Raw genomic sequence first — 22,013 nt, 5'->3', positions numbered from 1 at the left:
TCGAGTTAAGGGATAGTTGAGGGCTCATTCGATTCGGGATGACGTCTAGAAGTATGCGAATAAAAATCGTATTCGCACATAAACAATTGCAAAAGTTATAAACAAATAAAGTTTAAAAAAAATTGGTTCGGTTTTTTTGCGAAACTCGAAAAATATAAGCGTTGGCGCCAATTTGGAAAAAGATCTTAAAAGAAGAGGGAATTTCCTATAAAAATGTCCCAACTCCAGAATCTCTGTCTTATAATTTATAACTTTAATTTTATGTTGAAAATAGGCAGGGCCGGATTAACCTAAGGTGATGCCCGGGGCTACAAGTTCTACGCAGGCCTCGTTCTTAAAAAAACGATCACGCAATAAGCAACTTGTGGATATAAAATTTCAAAACCTAAACAGTTTTTGGTTTGATTCTAAAAAAAAGCTAAAACTCATTTTGCCAGATTTTGCCGAGGCCCCCTGATCTCGTGAGGCATAGGGCTACAGCCCCTTAAGTAGGCCCTAAAAATAGGGTTTTTAGCGTTGAAAGCAATGCACGTACTGCGCCGCGAAACATACCCTAAGGCATACATTTTTATTTATAATATTAAATTAAAATTTAAAAAAATTACCGTATTATGTATTTAGAAACTTGAATAAAAAAAATTCCGTCAAGAAATATTTTTTTTATCGATTTTTCAACAAACAGAACCATTGTTAATTAACTAAAAATTTTAGAGTTCACGTTAACATTCAAAGTCGGAAAATTGTTTAAAAAAAAGTGCTAAAATTATTTCGCTTCGTGGAGACCTTTTGACAACTATACTTGGAGAGATCACTTTAATGCGATCTCTAAATAGTTATTAATTTTCTTAATTAACAAAAAATAAAAAATTAATAAAGAGTGGTCAAAATAATTTTTTAAGGGAAAATGATGTTGGTACTATTTTTGTGTTAGAAAGTGACATTGAAAAACATTAGCTAAACATTTTTCAATACTTACATTTGTTTAAATAATTTTTATAAACAAATGCAATTACATATTTTTCAAATTTTTTTTTACATTTTATTCTTTAATTAGAGGACGTACACCGGTGGCTCACAGTGAGTATCCTATTAGATTATTTCAGAACCTACTTCGATTTCAATTTTGAAAATTGGCACACATGTCAACTTTGTTATTTTAAATGGGACACCCTATATATTATTACATTTTCAGATCCTACGTGAAATTTGAGGGTCCCTATATCTAGGAATTATAGATTTTGAGATATTATTTTTTAAAGAAAAAAATTTGACAGATGCAAAGGTCTGCGGAAATGCTGGTAACTCGTTTCAAGAGCGTGATATTAAGTGGATTTTTGGTACCTGTAAAGGGCATAGGTAACACTAAATCGTGGTATACCAACAAATTAAAATTAAAATATTTAATACTAGGTGTTTCATTTTTGCTGTTACATTTTGTTAACTTCAAACAGCTATAACTTTGTTAACTTAAATGGAACACCCCGTATTTTTTTACTCTGTCGAATGCAAATTGAAATTTCCTTTCAAGCCATATAAGCATTGTTAGGGTTGATGTTACTATTTTTAGAGATATTTGCAATTTTCTATTTTTTGGATAGTTTTTTACGTATCAGACCTATTATCAAATTGGCCATGATCAGAGATACTCCAAAAACAATTGAAATAACTTGACATTTGTCAAGATATCTGTCAAATTATTGTTGTGCCTGAATAGTTTTTGCCGAAAATTTAAATAAAAATGCCTGGAGATCGTTAATGAGGATTATTTTAATGTGTTTGTTATTTATCGAAAATGTGACAAAATTTCAAGAACGTAGAGAATTTGCTGCGTTGCAAATTTAAAATAACAAATTTGACGTGAACTTCCGGTATAACCGGGAGTGTTACAGGAACAAAATTGAAAAGGGCACACCCAAAAACCCTAGTGTGCCAAATTTCAAAATTGAAATCGAAATAGGTTCTGAAATAATCTAATAAGAGACTCACTGTGAGCAACCCGGTATTATGATTTAAAAAATTTGTTTTTTCCCTAAAAATAAATTCTAATTGTTTATAATTATTTTTCTTTATTTCATGGTTGTTTAAATAATATATTAAAAATTCTATCCTTTCTCTAAATTTATAATTTGCAAATCTCCAGAATATTGAAGAAAAAAGATTATTTGTTAAAAATGTATTAGTTTATTTACTTAATAATTTGTTATAAACAATCGTTAACAGTTCTGTTATTTTTTTTAACTAGAGAAAAAAATATAAAACCAACCATATATAATTTTTTGTCAAATAATTTTTTTTCGATTTTTTTATAGCGTTTATATTTTTCGAGGTATTTGCAAAAAATCGGACCCTTTTTTTAATCTTTATTTGTTTATAACTTTTGCAGTTGTTTATGTGTGAATACGATTTTTATGCACATTTTTCTAGACATGACGTCCAAATCAAATTCTAATTATCAGTATTTTTCACGGTTTTGAAGATGTTAAGTATATAAAGGGTGGCCAAATGAAAACGAAACAGAGCCATTTTCAGGAACTGCGTCAAGATTGTAGAAAAACGCTCAGACCCGTCGATTTTAGATTAAAGGGGGACATTCTTTGCTCGTATTTTTGACTCCGCCACTTTCACCGCCCATGCTGCTGAGTATTTTGATAGGCCAGTAACATAGTCGAAAAAAATCGTTGGCGCGACAGTATTATTTCTTTAAGGAGGTTGCTGTACTGAAGAAAATTAAAAACTTATAGACCAATCGTTTTTTCCACTCTAATTAAATGCTATAAAAAATATAGTAACACAATAATGGAACACCTAAGACATATTTTACCCATGCCATTAGATAATTCTTATCATGAATTCAGTCTCGTTCATATATTGCATTTTTTTTATTAATGCAACTCATTACATTATTGGCACGACGCGACGGTGCTCCGCCGTTTTCGGTTTCTTTTGGACAATGGACAAGGTCGTGCGAGTTGCAAAACATTCAACGAGGAAAAAATTAATTAGTTTCTTAAGCCACCCGTTTGCGGATTCAGTAATGTTTCCTAATTGAAAAAAATGAGACCCTGTCCTTATGTAACTGTTTTGACGGTGGAATAGATTATTAGCCCCTCTTCTGCGCAAAAACTATGATTTAACTTTAGTATTTCCGTAGATATATCCCCCTGTTGTGAGAGAAAAAACTATGGGACTCAGATCTGGATTTTTGCACGTGCAGTCAGGAGGGGATAATTAATTTAGTTCTGATTCAAAATTCAAACCGTGCTTCAAAATGATATAAAATATTTTGGGCTAATTATATAGACATTCAGTCCATTTTCCTCAGTTTCCTTGTTCTGGATTTAGTGCAAGGTTAACGTAAGCAAGGAAAAACTGAATGATTTTTAAAACAACTCTACTTTTTTTCAGAACAAAAAGGAAATATGTTGTTGTTTCGTAACGCGAAGAGATTTTTTCGAATATTTATTTATTAACAGCAAATTGTTTCCTGTTTATTCTACAGTTACGGTGAAACAGAAAAGGGTCGCACAAAAATTAAAGGCGTATACACACGATACGGAAAATCTCACACTCGTAGTCTTAAATCGTTTTGATTTTTCTAAAGCCGAAACTAAACAAACAGCGAATCTAAAACTTCGCTATGTTAATTAAAAAACTAAGAGATGGTTAAAAAACCTTCAACGAATTTCTTAATATGTTACTGTATATATCATTACATTGAATTATTTCTGTAAAAAGTATTTGCATTTTGCGTCAATATTTTTCCTTCAAAAACCCATTAAATAATCGAAATTGTCACTGATAGTGTAGTATATATTCATAAAATTAACGAGATTATTGTCGTTACATCTTATTAACAGACAAACAATTTTAAGTGCATTTGCTAATGATGCCACTTACCCTGTTTTTCATTAAGAGTGGAATATTTACTATTACTCTAAAGTTTGAAGTTACTACTCCGTTATTACTTTAATAAGTTATTAAAAACTGTTCTAACGGTTATTACCGTTAATGATCCTCTAACTACTTACCTGCGTATTTTTTTATTCGCTCGAGATAAATAAAATTGTACAAGTTACAAAAAATAACTAATATGCACTCAACTGATTAAAAATGCCCATTGCTACACTCACACCTGTATTCAGACTGCTACTAGACCTCGAACTATTCTTCTGTTCTCTGAGGGCATCCCTAAACACGAAGAATTTTAATGCGTGATCGATGTCAGTGGTGTCGACCGGGGGTTGAACAAGTAACGAAAAGCTAACATTAAATTCTACTCTATTAATTGGAATTTATTTTATTCAACAAGATTTAGTAAAAGTAAGTTCTTTCCTGTGAATATTTTACAGTAAAATTAAAACAGGAAGATATAAAGGCTGTCCCAAAAAAACGCAGGATTTATATGAGGAAAAAATATGTTATTAATTAGTAGGCAAAGTTTTTACATGTTTTTAAAGGGTAGACATTGTCATTAAATATGAAAGAGTACATCGGACAGGAAAACGTCGCATAGTGTAGGATCACATGATCTTGGTAGCCAAGTGACTTTAATGTGATGAGTTGTCCATTAAATTTCTGCAGCAACAAGTGGACAGTTTTACGTGCCGTATGTCATCCAAATCCAACCCATCCAAATGAAGCCACAAAAAGTGTAATATCATCTCTCGACATCGTTCTCCATTGACAGTCACTGTATTTCGAGCCTCATTTTCAAAAAAGGACAGACCAATCACCCCACCAGCGTAAAATCAACACCACACTGTCACTCTTTTGATAACGGTGGTCATTCTTCTATGACTCGGGGTGTGGTGAAATTCTGTCATTGTGTGAGCGTCCAGCTGTTCATCTAAGGCGAACCCTAGGAACTCCTCAGACAAACAACCCCCCAAACAATTAACAACAGTCTACATGCACAGTTTCAAACAGTAATAGTTGCAATTATTTAGTATTATTTCGGGTTAAAAGTTACAATTATTATGAAATAAAGTTCTTGCCAAAGTTCAGTACCTAATAATCTAATATTAATGTTCAAAATGGTTTACTTACAGTTCATTCACTAATTTGCAAAATTCGACGCAGTTTCTAATGGAGTTTTTAGCAACTTTTATTCACAATGAAAAAAGTGAATTCGCACTTACCAGGCTTTGTTTACGGCATTTTGGAAGTTCTTATCGCTCTCTGCTGGCGATAAACAACGCCTCGGCTTCCCTGGGTGCTGGATTGGACACTTTAGGTTAGAGAATTCTTTTGCATACAAACCTAGCTTGTTTTCTTTATAATAGCTCTTGCATAGTTCGTCATAGAGTTTGTGATGATCAGATTCCGCTCAAAGTGAATAACTTTTAACTACGTTTCCACAGTTCTACACTGAATTTCAGTTATTAATAATGTTTCCTTTGTTTTGGTTCTTGGGAAAGCAGTCGTAGCAAGAAAACAGTTCGCAGGTAAGTTTGACATTATATTGACAATAGTTAAATAGTCTGACGTACAAAAGTTCAGAAACAGTTTGATATTAATGCAATTGTGGTTCTTGGTTCTAACAGAGAACGGTTCTAGTTGACCATTCCATTCATAAGAACATCTTAGCCAAGACATACTGACAATACACTTGGGCAACTATTCTGAACTGTTCTAGGACTGTTCGCTGACAGAACCAAAACAAGCCTCGAGTTTCGCGGAAATTTAGAATTTCAACGCGTTTTAACAGCTTCACCGTAGTAATAGCGAATGTAGAAAATAATTTCTGTTTTGGTTGAATTGATCGTACCAGTAAGTAAGAGCTTTAATTTGTAGGAGAATTTTTATACTAGGAAAATGGCACAGGTTCGTGGTTTCCCAGTAAAAACTGGGAAGCCTAAGACACTGGGTTAGCTGAATCGTGAGTGGATGCTGATGCAGATCTTTTGTTAAAATTCGCTGCATTGTGCTTTTTCAAATGTTTAATTGTAGTGACCCATAGCGCGCTGAAGCTACGGGAATTTCCGCCATACTATCACCCTCCGTAGTAATATTTTCGGCTGAAGGGCCAGTACGCGGTCGGCCTATATTTTTATTTGTCTGCAACCAAACCTGTTTGTTCAAATTTGTCAACAAATTTTTTTACAGTTGTTTCATTCAAGGTGTTCCTTCTACCGAAAGTTCCACGTAATTTACGCACAGTCTCAGGTACACACTCTCTAAATCCCTAAACTTTCACGTCACCAATATTAATTTGAAGCAAAATATTGCGTTTTGATCTTACTGTTCTAATAATTTTTAATTTCACAGAAATTTTATTGCCACGTGGTTTGTAATCATTTATGAAAGCTCTATATTCTATATTTATAGACCCTCCTTTCGCGTGCAACAAAATTCTTACAACAAATGTTGATTAGCGGGTATACTTTTTTAATTGTTTTCAACAAATCTGTGATCGCGACATCAAATTTTATGATGATAGGAATTTGCCCTTAAAAATATACAGGCGCACGCCTATGAATCCCAGCAAGTGTATTCCTACTGGGCCTGTTTGGCTCCCTTAGGCATATTAATCTAAATTAATTTTAACCATTACGTAATATTCAGGTTAGGGTGGTGGTGTTTTCATAGGTTATAAGCTAATTCAAATAAGTTTAAAAACATTTCTTAAAAATCCTATCAAATGATGTCAGTCAAACAGTGTCCTTTGATACAAAAAATCTAGGTACGCAAGAGACATACATATCTAACCTTATACCCAAGATTCTTAACTGATTGAAACGATTAAACACTTATAGTCTAACATAGTCCTTGGCAGAAACCAATGAGAAAAACTAGCCATGATAGGAAAAATCTCCAGTATTTCTGCATTTTATTTTAGTATTGATTTTTCAAGTAACATCCCTGCAATTATTAAATATTAGTATACATACAAAATTATATTACATTACATTTAAAATAAAGAGAACTGTTAATAAATACATATACAGGGTGTAACGTAAAGGTTGGGAATAAATTAATTGGTGGATTCTTTAGTTTAAAAAATAAATTTTTGTCATATGAAGTTATGCTCTACGGGTTTTCTTTTCCAAGCTATAGGGCGCTAAAAAATATTAAAAAAATTAGTTTTTCTGCAATAACTTTCGAACATTAGAAGATAATGGAATGAAATTTTATCAATAGTTTAATTTGATGATCCCCTAGTAACAGGAAAAAGATTGGCTTTGTAAGATACTCAGTGGCGTTCGTACGGATTATACCGTAAAGTTTTTCGAAGAAAATTGTGGTAAGCCACTGGTGAAAACATTTTTTTAATATTTATTTAATGATCCACTTTTTATTTTAAACAAAATTACCCTCTTGAGTTTTATTCCTAACTCTTGTCACTTTTCCGTAAATAAACGTTTTGTAAATACCATTTTTTCCCACAGCTATTCTCATCATTTATTCATTTCCAGAATTACCAGATATGCATTTTATTTACGGCCTTGCCAACGGGAATACTGTGTCGTGTGTTAGCTGTGTGTCTCTATGTTGCTCGGCGCATTCCAAATAGGAAGACTTTTTCGAGAATTCATGCGCGCTTACGTGAAATCAGCTCGTTAAAGCCTTGCACCTCCGGCGGAAGATCTCGAAATGTAAGGACAGTACATCTTGAGGAACGGATCCTTCAGATGGTAGAGGCGAATCCTAAATCAAATACTAGAAGAATTGGAAGAATGGAGAGAGTAAGTCATATGACTGTCCAACGAATCCTGCATGATAATATGTTATACTCATACCGTCTGCAAAGAGAGATTATGCACCACGTCTTAGATTTTGTACCTGGTTTTTAAATAAGTGCAATCAGAACTTGTTATTCCACTCATCCATTTTATTTACCGACGAAGCTGGATTTGCAAGGGATGGTATAATTAATTTCCACAATAGTCATATGTGGGCTGATGAAAATCCGCATGGAATAATACAATCCCGGCGCCAGCAACGATTTTCAATTAATATTTGGGCCGGAATAATTGGCGATTTTTTTATTGGTCCCATAATACTACCAAACAGACTAGGCGGCTTATCGTATATGGATTTTCTTCAAAACAGATTACAACCTTTATTAAAAGAAGTTCCAATAGAAACACGCCAGAACATGTGGTTTATGCACGATGGCGTCCCAGCTCACTTTAGGCGAGAAGTTAGAGAATACATCAATGAAACGTTCCCCAATAAATGGATAGGTCGTGGAGGGCCAAGAGTGTGGCCTGCTCGTTCTCCCGAACTTAATCCATTAAACTATTATGTGTGGGGGCACTAAAAAAACATAGTTTATTCCGTTCCCATTTCTGATGTACAGATTTTTCGTCAGAGTTGAAATGGGCTGTCAGCAAATTCGAGATAGGTATGCCTGGTATTTTTGGACGAGTAAGAGAATCCATGTGAAAACGCATTGAAAAATGTATTGAAGTTGGGGGACAAAATTTCCAGCACCTTGTAATCTTGTTTGTTGTTTATTACTTCTTATTACCTACTCAATAAATTCTTTAAATTCCTGTCACTAGTGTTTTTTCTATTATTATTAAAATAATGTGATATTCTAATATCATTTTCATACAAATAAGTCTTTTTTTAATACCTATTTGACCATTTTCGGTGACTGAGTCAAAGCATACATCATAATGTTTTTGTTATTTTCATTTTCCTATGGAAAAAATGGTATTTACAAAAGTTTTATTTACGGAAAAAAGCCAATCTTTTTCTTGTTACTAGGGAATTATCAAATTAAGCTATGGATAAAATTTCATTCCATTATCTTCTAATGTTCGAAAGTTATTGGAAAAAAACTACATTTTTTGAAATTTTTAGCGCACTGTAGCTTGGAAAAGAAAACCCGTAGAGCATAACTTCCTATGACAAAAATTTATTTTTTAAACTAAAGAATCCACCGTTTAATTTATTCCCAACCTTTACGTTACACCCTGTATACATATTTTTAAAAAAATATCATTTACTTGTAACCATGGTAAAAATGCATCGATACCAGTTATTTTAATGACTAATTTCTGGCCAAATTCGATAGATACCCCGTATATTTCCGATCTTTTATACTTACCGTAATTGATTTAAAATGTCTATACAATCAGGTAGTTCTGCGTTAAACAATAGTTCCTTGGCTTTTATTGATATTACAATTAAAACATAATTTAAACGATTTTGTCTTATGAGAGCGTTGTTAAAAGTTAATCATGCGCCCAAGTTTATTTTATTTTCGGAAAAGTACTCATCAGAGAAATAAAAACACCTAATCGTTCACAAAATTAGTTATAAACATATTTTTGTTTTGTACATATAGCATACCTTTGGAATCAGCAAAAAATAATTGTAAATAAATTTTACATTTATTCTCTAATTAATAGGTAATAATATTAATTGCTAAAATAATATTAATTTGTTTATTGTTTACTTTTCTTTAACATGTCTACATATCTCACTATAAAAAAAAAACGTTTATCGACGTTATAAAATTCACATCTTTGTGTATTACCTTTCATGTGCTCTAAGTGAAATTTCAAATAATTGTTTACATTAACTCTGAAATAATCATTACATTTTAAAGAACTTAACGTGATATTATAATAAAATTTAATTTTAGCTTTACTAGACGTAAGCGAAAGACGAAGCTTATTTATTTTTTAGGAATCAGACAAATATACTCAAATATAATATGTAAATAATCGAGATCGAAAACATTATTAATAAACAGCAAACAAATATGTTGCGTCTTAGATGGAGCAAGATACTTTTTTAGTCCGTTTTTCATAATTTTCGAATGTGCAGTATTTCGTTGCTAGCGATCAAGTACATACATAGTAAATCAAACAAGCAATATTAGGCCAGGAAAAAGAGCTGGAAAATGACCATTTCGCGACTTTTTGTTTCGGCAAGCTGAATTTATCACTATAGATGCTAAATATTATGTTCAATAACATATTAGTTTCCACAGTCATAAGAATGGGGGGAAGATTGTTTAAAGGCTGGTTAATTGTATAATTTTTACGTAAACTCACGTTTTTCGCTTATAACTTTTTTCCGTTCATTTCCACGAGAAAACAGTATAGTACTTTTTTTTTCGTCTTCAAAAGACCTACAAAACTAGCCCACGAGCGTAAAAAAAAATTGATTAGATCAAAAGTTATAAACAGAAGAAATTTATTTATGACTTTTGAATTAAACATTTATAAACCGCGTTATTATTACCAGACCGTTTTGGCATCGCATCCTCTCATTCCTTATCACTATCTAATAACTCACACAAAATATGGAATCGGTAAGTTGAATAGTTTACAAGTTATGGCCTTAAATTAACTAATTATTAGTCTGGACGATCCCGAGCATCTTCCACAATCGCACTGATTTTTTTCATGGTAGATTTCATAATATATTGAAATCTGTAATTTTTTTTTAATTTCAAATTTGCAACCTGGAATTTTTTAGCCCTAGTTGTAAAATGAAATATACGACGCACGCGCGTGATATAGTTATACTCGTATATTCGGGAAGCTTACGAAAAGAGCTATAAGTTAAAAAAAATCGTCAAGATTCCTTGAAAAACAACAGAGTTACGGACTGTCAAAGTTGACGGCCTATTGTTAAACAAATTAAGTTGGTAGCGGTAAAAAAAATACTGTCATAACCGGCAACCTGAGTACTTTCTCAGATAAAAATATTTTATTTGTGGAAGTATATTAAGTGCATAAGAAATATTGTCAAAAGTCAGTGGGTCGCTTGATTTTCGGCGAGCCGTGGCACGGCGGAAGGGTAGAGAGAAGCAAATGACAGCGAGTCTGAAGAAAATGACGATAATATTCATAGTTGTGCCGTTAAAAAAGCGAAATTCGCTTGAAAATAATATATTTGACAGTCTGTAACTCCATTGACGATTTTTTTAACATAAAACTCTTTTCATAAGCTTTCCGAATATGTAATAATATAAACTATATCACGCGCGTGCGTTGTATATTTCACTTTTCAACTAAGGCTAAAAAATAAAAAACTTTCCAGGTTACAAATTTGAAATTTAAAACAAAAAAATGATAGATTTCAATGTATTATTATGAAATCTACCACGAAAAAAATCAGTGCGATTGTGGAAGATGCTTGGGATCGTCCAGACTAATAATTAGTTAATTTGTTTATAAGGCCATAACTTGTAAACTATTCAAATTACCGATTTCGTGTGAGTTATTAGACAGTGATATGGAATGAGAGGATGCGATGCCAATACCTTTATTTCAGAAGTCATAAATAAGCTTCTTCTGTTTATAACTTTTGATCTAATCAACATTTTTTGACACTCGAGGGCTAGTTTTCTAGGTCTTTTGAAGACGAAAAAAATGTATTTTACTGTTTTCTCGTAGAAATGAACGGAAAAAGTTATAAGCGAAAAACGTGAATTTATGTAAAAATTATACAATTATCCACCCTGTAAACAATCTTCCCCCTATTTTTATGTCTGTGGAAACTAATATGTTATTGTACATAATATTTAGCATCTATAGTGATAAATTCAGCTTGCCGAAACAAAAAGTCGCGTCCAACTTTATATATCCAGGCCTAATATTTACAAATGGAAATACTTATCCATATCGACTACTTGGTGAAATACGAATACTTACCTTGTTGAAGTAATTAATTTTTGCAAAACTTTTGCCAGTTTTGAAATATGTATTATCCTTCCTAACTATTATTTTAGCAATGTTTTAGCTGCGATCTAATGAAAATAGCAAATTCTACCAGTCCCTCGAAAGCTATCCAAGGGTCAATCAAATGGCCTTCTCTACGTGTTTTCCCAGTTCTCTTAAAAAATGTTTTTCCCTTACTTATTGACGCAAGTGTCAATTTATGAAACGACATGAAAACTCGACGACCACAAGAACAAACATGCTTTGTTTGCTAAATAATTCAAATATCCGCTTTGAATAGCGTATGAAATGTAACGGATTTTAAGAGAATAACTTTTTCCAAGAGGTCTAGTTACTCAACGACGGATTTATTAGATCCTGGTAAATCCATACGTAATAATATCTTTTGAACATGTTTTGGAAAACAAATAAAAATGGAAGTTTTATAATTAGTGGCTACATGAAACGAAAATGCTTAAATTATGCAATAATATATTCTGTTGCTAGTATCCATCAAAAGTAAAAGTGTTACATATGTCCATACTAAATCAAATACAAATAAAAATAGAAAAAGATGGTATCTACGAAAATATTATTCATATTGGATACTAATCAGTCAAATCTAGAATTGGCGCACTTATGTATAGGGTGGTTATATGAAACATTACTAAACTAATATTTATTTATAAACTTCTATTTACAATTTTTAGCAAATGCAGAAGAAAGCTTGTACAACATTATTTTTCTCATTTTTCTCCCAGAACCTTGTTGGAATCCACTCTGTATAATTACAAGTACATTTCTAATTAGCAAGTTATTTATCTTTCATCTCGTATAGCTTATAACACCAGTGATCTCATAACTACGTACGGTTGTTCTAATTATATAGGAAACTAAATGGTAATAGGCATTACTTAAAGAACGGCACATGCTTTTAATAAAACATATCTAATTTTACGTACCAGAAACTAGTTTCATTGCAAATATTTTAAATATTTACATATGTATATTTCCCCTACAAAGTGGCTTTCAAAATCGTAAAATAAATTACCATGCCAATTTACTATTGATGTAACATTAATAAAATCGATATTTTAAATACTAACAGTACATAAGTACCTAAATAGTTTTATTTTAACATTTCTAGTTTAGGAAACAGATATTATTTCTTTTGAATATAATCTAATATAAAAATAATATTTACAGGCAACCAGGTATACAATAATGGTGTTTAGTTGGTGTGCGAAACAAATTTTGAGGAGTTCTAGCACATACCTAAAGAATATAGGTATGTGAGTTCTGGTCAAATATTCCTAAAACTACCGCCAAATTTTAAAACTAAGATGACGTCGTTGGTGTTGTGTATTGTGTTGTAAATGTTGGATATTTTTTAATAAAATGGCGGAAATTCTGCTGAATAAAATAATAAATAAGGAAATCAAAGTAGAGTTTTTTATAAAGTGGCTATTGGACACGAACTCACAGGTATACTATACATTTCAAGGTAACTCGGTGCAACCTAACCTTATTTTTATTTTTAGGAACAATATTTTAGCGATTCCAAAAACTACAAATGTTCCCGAACGGATTTCTTGACTTATTTCCTCAACTTTGTTCACGAAGAAATCCCTTGGTGAGTGTACCTTGTTAATTAACGTACATTATCTTCAGTAATCGCTGTTTTCAGTTTGACCAAAAATGGGGAAAGCCCCCAAAAACCAAACACTACTAGACGCATTGAGCTACAGGACGACAAAACACCCACTAGAAGGAGATCTAGTCTGTTATTGAAAGAGGATAAATATGACATAAATAAATCTGCTAGTTACCCGCTTGCTTTACACAAATCTTCTGACGGAAGCAACAAATTTTTTGAAAACAACCAAACGACCAGTCCACAAGTGTGTCGTAGCAATAGCACGCCTAAATTAATGAAGGTACAGTCAGGCAGCACTCTGCATAGTGTACACATCAGCCCTATTTCACCGCTGTATAGAAATCAAACTAATTTTTGGACACCAAAATCCGAGAGGCAAAGTTTTACGAATAGATCCGTGGAAAAAGCTACTTCGTTATGCCTAGGTGATTTTATCGTTAACAGAAAAAGTTTGGTGAAGAAAAAAGGATACAAAAACCTTTCATCGTGTGAATTCAGTGACGAATGTAGTAAGAGAATCAAACCGACCAACTTGAACCAAGTCAAATTGAATGGTAATTTTAGGCAGAACGATAACAGTTTTAACAATTTTCAGAACACTCAGGAGGTGTCCGTGGATAGTTTGAACGATAGTAGGAATTTTTTAGCGGAAGAGCGATTGAAAATACTGACTAGAAGAGATTCAGTAAATAATTTAACAAGTACATCCAAAAAAATTTCTAGCCTGATAAATTTTAAAGAAGAAATTGAACCTGATGCTGATTTGGTAACGAATAAGGAAGAATTAAATTGTCTTGTAGAAATTTATGTTAACATTTTGAAGAACGGCCTTATTTTAAACATAACCAGTGAAATATATTTTTTAATTTCATTACTTCTCGCTAAACATTTTGACGAAAGTCGGGAAAGTACGAATTCCAGTGATGTTATGCCTGCAGGTATAGATTTCTTAAACGACGAAGATAGATGCGAATTACAGAGCGTTCTAAGTCGTGTAAGACACATTACTTCTGCGGATTTGTTCGAGACTGTACACAACACTGTGTACTTTGCAGCGAGATGTTTAGAGACGCAACTCGATGTGTTGAAGTACTACAATAAATCGACGTTGAATCTCCTCTGTCGCAATAAAAGATTGCAAGCTTTTTCAAAGTCATTCGCTGAGAAACTCGGGAAGATTTCGCAGAAGAAATCGGAATGTGTCCTCGAGTTCCCTGATAGCAACGTGCAGACCAACGTTTGCTTTAATTTGGATACAGACAATAGAGACAACTTCCCTAATGATTCCGCTTTCCACACGTTTCGGAAACAAAGGGATTTGTTCTACGAGATCTTGAGGATTTGGGAAAACCAACACTTGGTGGCCAATTGGGATTTTTCCGGGAGCTTAGGAGGGAGAATCAAAAGTTTATTTAGCCTGCAGAATGAACCAATGACGTTCGTTCACTTTACCAGGTTGTTTAAGGCACAATTATTGGGTACGTGTGGCAGGTTTGAAAAGGTAAGTTTGTCATACATAATTTTGCCTTCTTATTAATAAAGAAAATGTTGTCATCGTTTCAAGGAGGAGGGCTTGTCGGATATTCCATTTCTGTCCTCTATACCCAACGTCGATGCCGACAAGCTAAACAGATTAAATTGTCGTTTGGTGACTAAACAGTCCTCTAGCGGTATCAATTCTGTACCGCTCTTCACGGGGCATCAAGAGTTCTATAAAGATTTCATAGTCATAGCTGCCAATTATTTGTTTAATAAACATCTGTGCGATGCACTTATTGCAGAAATTGTCGATCTAAATGACACCAAGTTTTCTTGTACTGACTTGGAAGAAATAGACGGTTCCGTTGATTCAACAACTAGAAAGTCTTACATGGCTTGTCTGAAGTCGTTGAGGATTTTAGCAAAGTTTTTGGGCTTCGTAGAATCGTTACCATATAAAACGGACTGCAGTAGCTTTTCGGAAAAGGTCCTGAATTTTCAAATAAGCTTACGTAAAGAGGTGATTAGGTTACGATTAAAAAAAAATGACGAGATCTCCATTTTAAAAATGTTTCAGGTTACCCCAACGTTTGATGTTAAAATACTGCTAGAGAATTCCATAAAACAGAACTGCATCACACTTACCGTACCGTGGCTTACGAAATATTTATCGATGTTAGATTACGTCACTCTACGATTGCCCTACTATATTTCCGTCTACAAAATTCTGTTCGACCTGCACAAAAACTGCTATAAAGTATTAGGGACCAAAAATTATAACGCCCCACTCATAAAGTTCTGTTTAGGCTGGTTGTTTGAGTTGCCGCATTTCCCGGACTCCGAATACTTTAATTTCTGCACCGAGGAGCTCGAAGCTGGTATTTCCTCTCCAGGAACACCAAAAACGAATTCTAAAACAGTCAAGGAGCGAAAGTTAGACCATTTGGACATAATAGACCAGAACGTCCTGTACATTTGTTGCCCTTTTCTGGAAGAAATAAAAAAATTGCTTTCGAGCAATGCTCTAAAGGGTTCCGTTACCGTTAAACACATCACACCTGTCACTGCGGTGCAGTCGTCAACTAAAATAGCGAATAAAAGACTTGAGGTGAGTGTAAAAATCCAACCATGAACAAAATTAAATTTTCTCGCTTTCCAGCAACAATTAGAAGAGGCTTTCTTCAACGGGCAGCCGCTTTCGCTAAGGAAGACGGTAGAATTCGTTAGTGAACGTGTTGCTTCAGCTTGCGTTAAACATATCTGTAGCACGATTGTTCCATCCTTCAAAAAAACGGCTGTAGAAAACGTGAGAAACTTTCTCACTTCGTGGACCCAGCAGCACAACCTCAACTCCCCCACGAGGGAAAAATCGCTAAAGGTAGATCGTTTTTTATTGATTCTCAGAAATTTTTATAATTTTCCTGTTTCAGGCAGCGTTGAAATCAAAGGTTAACCAAATGACGCACTCTAGCCTACAAACGCTTAAAGAAAACTGCGATGCGGAAGTGTCAACCATAACAAGCGAACGAATACCGACGTGCATCGCTAACCTCCTGTCTGTTGATGTCCTGCCCCAGACGAGGAACGTTTGTGTTTCCATAGCCACTAGAATGTGTGCAGAAAGGGTGCAACAGTGGATAAATTCTCACGTTACCTCGGCGGTGTTCATGAAAGACTTTAACAGTGAGATGCAGAAGGTTTTGAGTCCGGAAAGTCGGAGATCCGCCAAGGAAAAGCCTGTGTTCCAGCTGCCCTCTGGTGGTACCATCGGAAATCACAATGAGAACGCAACCAGCGCCTTCCACTTGTTAGAGAAGGTCAAGGTAAAATATGTTTTATGTTAATTGAGTAAGATTTATTGTCAATGGAAATTTTTAGATTTTTTCGACGTACATTTTGGAGAATTTGGAAGAAGTAAGCAATGAAGCGGTGGCGGATATTTTGGACGAAGCATACGTTACGCTGACGGAACGTAGCGACGTGAACGAGTGCATTACTTTGAGCACCTGTGCGTTGCTGGTTGATGTTTCTTTGTTACTGAGTGAGTAGCTTTGCTTTTGTTCATAATTTTGTCACAATTTTGCAACCATGCTTTTACTATGTTGTAAAGGGGTAATAATCCGGGCGAATTAGACCAAACACATGCCTGTTTAAAAAATCAGGCCTACCTCGAATTTTATGGGCTTAAAATTAAGTAAAAAACAAATACCCGCAATCTGGACCCCAATTTCAAAATGGCAGCCTACTGCAAAATTATAGTCGAAAATGCGAGCGCGTATATCTTCTGCCCAAGTCAAGATGTCGTAATTCGGTAAAAAAAAATCGAAAGGTAATTACATTGTCTGGCATTTGCGTAAATTTCAGATTTTTAAGTTGCCAAATAAAAAATTTATTAACAAAAAACCAAAAAAAAAACAGTAACTAGGGTCGTTATCTCAACGGTGTTTTAATATACAGTACACGCCTAAAGTATGGAATAAATTCAGTAAACACAAAACAAATTTTTTTTAGGAAGAATCCTCGAACAGGTCGATTTTTAATTTAAAAAATACATATTTTAGCATAAAAGACAATTTTAAACCGTCATTTGTTTTCGAGTAATGACTTCATCGACATTTTTTTTAAATAGCAACCCTCTATTTTTTGTCTTGATTCTGAAAGATCATTTCATTGTCGATCCGACAGTATTAAAATGTTGCCATCTTACATAGGAAAGTTTTCCAGTAAATGACGATTGAATGTTAGAAAACGTAAATTTTATACATTAAAAAAATAACAATTCCTATGTCAAGCAAATACAATTCATTAAGTTTTCTACCTAAATTAAGTATTCGAATTGCCACCCACCGACTTCTTGACAATACGCAAGTGTGTGTAGAAATTCTTCTTGCACATTATGAATTATTTCTGGGGTAACTCTGTGTATTTCATCTATAATACAATTTTGGAGTTCTTCTAAATTATGTGGTCTGTTAACGTACACTTTGGACTTTAAGTAGCCCCATAAGAAATAGTCCAGGGATGTAAGATCTGGGGATCTCGCAGGCCATTCTATCGGTCCTCGTCTGCCGACCCACCTCCTAGGAAAACAATTGTCCAGAAAATCTCGAACAGGGCGCGCATATTGCGGAGGTGCACCGTCTTCCTGAAACCATCTGGTGTCATCAGGAATATCAGGATCATTATCGTTAAGAAAAATTACTGCAAGCGCTGGAACAAGGTCATTTTGTAAAAACTCTAAATATCTTTCTCCTGTAAGGGTTCCTTCAAAGAAGAAAAGCCCTACTATTCTGTTGTCAACTATTCCAGCCGACACATTTAATTTCTGTGGGTGTTGGGTATGTGTCTCTGCCATCCAATGAGGATTTTCCCGACTCCAATATCTGCAAGTTTGACGGTTCACTGTACCATTGAGACAAAACGGGGCCGGTAGTATTTGCCAGTGTAAATCTCTATTTACTTGACATAAATCCATCATAATTTCACAAAAGTGTAAGCGGTGGTCAGAATCGTCTTCATTGAGTTCCTGCACAAGTTGAATTTTGTAGGGATGATATTTTTGCTGCCTCAGGATACGTAGCACTGTGGTCTTACTAATTTAATTGTTTAATGCAACCAATCGTGAAGTATTATGATGATTATCTACCATACTTATCAAAATGTTCTGTTTATGATCTTCACTAACGCTTGGACGTACAGGTTTTGGAATATCTACAACATTGCCAGTTTCTCTAAATTTAGATTATATCTTATTGACTGTTGACTGGCTGATACGGCGATCTGGATGTTTTTCATTAAATAAATTGCAAACTTCCTGCTGCGTTCTAGTCTTATCCCCGCATCCGATAAGAATTAAAATTTCAATTCTTTGTGTGACAGTTAAATGTGCCATAAATTTAAATTCAACAATAATTTTTATATTGTTTACAATACTTAGAAAGTCGGTATGACAGTGACACTTTGTAAAGATTTACACCTACATGACCATAAAAATCTTCAGGCATTTCGGAAAACTAAATTTGATAACGTTTTTGCTTTATTTTAATTGATTTGGGTTTTCTAACATTCAATCGTCATTTACTCGAAAACTTTCCTATGTAAGATGGCAACATTTTAATACTGTTGGATCGACAATGAAACGATCTTTCAGAATCAAGAAAAAAAAATAGGGGGTTGCTATTTAAAAAAATTGTCGATGACGTCATTACTCGAAAACAAATGATGGTTGGAAATCACCTTTTATGTTAAAATATGTATTTTTTAAATTAAAAATCGACCTGATCGAGGATTTTTCCCAAAAAAAAATTGTTTCGTTTTTACTGAATTTATTCCACACTTTGGGCGCGTACTGTATAGATTTCAAACCAATTACATCAAATAGTGCTTAAAAAAACATGAATTTTTTAAAAAAAGCGTCTCGATCCGACCAATAGGAGCCGAGATAATTTTTTTTTCTTTAAACAGTATTTTGGCTGTTCTATTTAATATCTTATAATAAACTTGGTCTCGTTGTAAAGTAGAAGACTTCCTTTATACGCTGAATTTTTTTGAATGAATTCGACCAAGAAGTGACCAAACAAACGTTCGTTAAAGACAGCGTGATCCGCTGAGCGGTAGCCAGGAGAGGGGAGCGTTGTGACATCATAGTGCCCTGCTCGGCTTCTCAAAATTCTTACTTAACAAATGGATTGTGACACTAAGAATGCAGCTACCGAGATGCTTTTTTTAAATCAAAAGTCTGTGAAAGACGTCGCCAGATCCCAAAAAATACATTTTTATTGACTTTTTACGTTTTATTTTGCAATTTCATTGTGCTTTCGATATTTTGAAAAGTAAGGTCTATATATTTAAAAACAAAAGTCAATTATTTCTTTGAAAAAAATGATGAAAGAATGAAAATTTACCGTGCTCAGAAGAGGTCGATGTATAAAATATCGCCTTAAAATTACAGTTATTGCGTAAATTGTGTCTAGAATATTATTGAATCTTACATTATCAACATTAAATATCAAGTATTGCATTTTATAATATTTAAAAAAACTGTTACATTCAATTCTACCATATTTGATTTAACGGATTGTATTGCTAGGAAAAGTTGTCTTTTTTTAATTTTTATAAGAATATTAAAAGTAAAATAAATATTTAATAATAATATATTTTAGACTTCGATGAATTTTGCCATTTTGCCACATTCAAGTCACGTGCTCTACAATGTAAACCATTAACTTGAAAAATTCATCGATGTGTAAAATATATTATACATTAAATATTTATTTTACTTTTAATATTCTTATAAAAATTAAAAACTTTCTCTAGCAATACAAACAATTAAATAAAACATGGCAGAATTGAATGTAAAAGTTCTTTTAAATACTATAAAATGCAATACTTATATGTAATGTTGATATTGTAATATTCAATAATATTCTAGACACAATTTACGCAATAAGTATAACAGTTAATTTTCTCTTTTGAGCACGGTAAATTTTCATTCTTTCATCATTTTTTTCAAAGAAATAATTGCCTATTATTTTTAAATACGTAAAAAGACCTCCTTACTTTTCAAAATATCAAAAGCACAATGAAATTACATAAGAAAACGTTAATAAAAATGTATTTTTCGGGATCTGGTGATGACTTTTACAGACTTTTGCTTACACCATTCCAAAGAGTGGACAAAATAATTTGATTATAAAAAAAGCATCCCGGTAGCTGCTTTCTAATTGCCACAATCCATTTGTTAAGTAAGAATTTTGAGAAGTCGAGCGCTCCCCTCTCCTGGCTACCGCTCAGCCGCGCGGATCACGCTGTCTTCAACGAACATTCAAAAAAAAATAAAGCTTATAAAGGAAGTCTTCTACTTTACAACGAGACCAAGTTTATTATAAGATATTAAATAGAACAGCCAAATACCGTTTAAAGCAAAAAAATATTATCTCAGCTCCTATTGGTCGGATCGAGACGCTTTTTTCTTAATTCATGTTTAAGCACTATTTGATGCAATTGGTTTGAAATATGTATATTAAAAAATTGTCGAGATAAAAACCCTAGTTACCGTTTTTTTTTTGGTTTTTGTTAATAACTTTTTTATTTTGCAACTTAAAAATCTGAAATTTACACAGACGCGAGATAATGTAATTACCTTTCCATCCTTTTTTACCAAATTTCTATACCTTGACTTGGGCAGAAGATATATTCGTTCGCATTTTAGACTTTATAATTTTGCAATAGGCCGCCATTTTGAAATTGGGGGTCCGGATAGCGGGTAATTGTTGAGCACCCCAACAGTTATCTTTTCCTGTAGTTTCATCAAATTTCAATAAAATTCGTTATTTTTATTTAATGCTGAAAGTTTTGCACATTTTTTTTTCACCGCTAATTTTGCAATGTAAAGAAAAATTTGCGAGCTTTTGCAAAAGCCTATCCTTGTAGCAAATTTCCTCAGGAACAAAATCGATAAACATACCTCATGTCGATTAGAGGCTTATTTTCGGAGATATAAGCGAAAAACTGAAAAAAGAGCATTTTTTTTTCTTTTGTTATAAACAATATGACGCTCGACTTCCACAAATGCACAAATTTAGGCTTTTATTCTGTGTGTCTTTTACTTAATTTTAATCCCATAAAATTCGAGGTAGGCCCGATTTTTGAAAAAAAAACTAATTCGCCCGGATTATAACGCCACTGGTTGGAAAAAGTTGTGAATGAAGTATGACTAAGTAAGGACGTGTGCGTGGATTACACTAAAAACTTTTTTTAGTAACACATAAGCCAGATGTGATGGTAAGGGAGGAATTGTTAAAAAAGTTTGTAAGAGTATGGAAGTGCTATAATGCAAAAGCGGGGGAGTTGTTTAAAAATTTGTTATGTCCGAGGAATGTTATGCTGCTAGCGCAATCGTGTAATAACGTTAAAGTTTGGGAGACTTTTGCCAGTTTCGCTGCCTTTCTGTTAAAAGAGGATATTTTAAAGCCTGAGGAATTCGAGTTGCAGTGCACAGAGTTTTTTAGGAAGGAGTGGGATCAGGTATGGGGTAGGATTTTTTTACTTGCGGTTGTAATTTTTTTGTTTTGTAGAGAACTCTCGGTAATGTCACAGCTTTCCTTCAAAAGTTCTTGGACTGTTACAGGCAAAGTGGGGGAAACACGGACAAATTCACTTTGCTTTTAGAATTCCTATCAGATTTTTGTACAGATTTGTGTTAAGGTTTTATTTGCTGTTTTAGTTTTTGACTTTTTTTATTTATTCGT

At 33.4% G+C, this 22,013-nt stretch overlaps 1 protein-coding gene across 1 annotated transcript; it reads left to right on the top strand.

Annotated features, from left to right (window-relative positions):
• The first annotated feature begins 12,977 nt into the window (after positions 1-12,977).
• On the top strand, positions 12,978-22,004 carry LOC108911834 (codanin-1). Its single transcript, XM_018716875.1, has 10 exons — positions 12,978-13,112; positions 13,169-13,260; positions 13,315-14,785; positions 14,849-15,283; positions 15,341-15,871; positions 15,923-16,141; positions 16,194-16,586; positions 16,642-16,804; positions 21,524-21,789; positions 21,840-22,004. The coding sequence occupies exons 1-10, from the start codon at positions 13,026-13,028 to the stop codon at positions 21,966-21,968; spliced, it is 3,786 nt and encodes a 1,261-aa protein (XP_018572391.1). The 5' UTR covers positions 12,978-13,025; the 3' UTR covers positions 21,969-22,004.
• Positions 22,005-22,013: the final 9 nt, after the last annotated feature.

The sequence above is a fragment of the Anoplophora glabripennis genome, unplaced genomic scaffold (genome assembly GCF_000390285.2).
Source record: "Anoplophora glabripennis isolate ALB-LARVAE unplaced genomic scaffold, Agla_2.0 scaffold504, whole genome shotgun sequence".
NCBI classification, from domain to species: Eukaryota; Metazoa; Arthropoda; class Insecta; order Coleoptera; family Cerambycidae; genus Anoplophora; species Anoplophora glabripennis.
The sequence above is the reverse complement of the archived record's forward strand: the minus strand, read 5'-3'. Positions and strand labels throughout refer to the sequence as shown.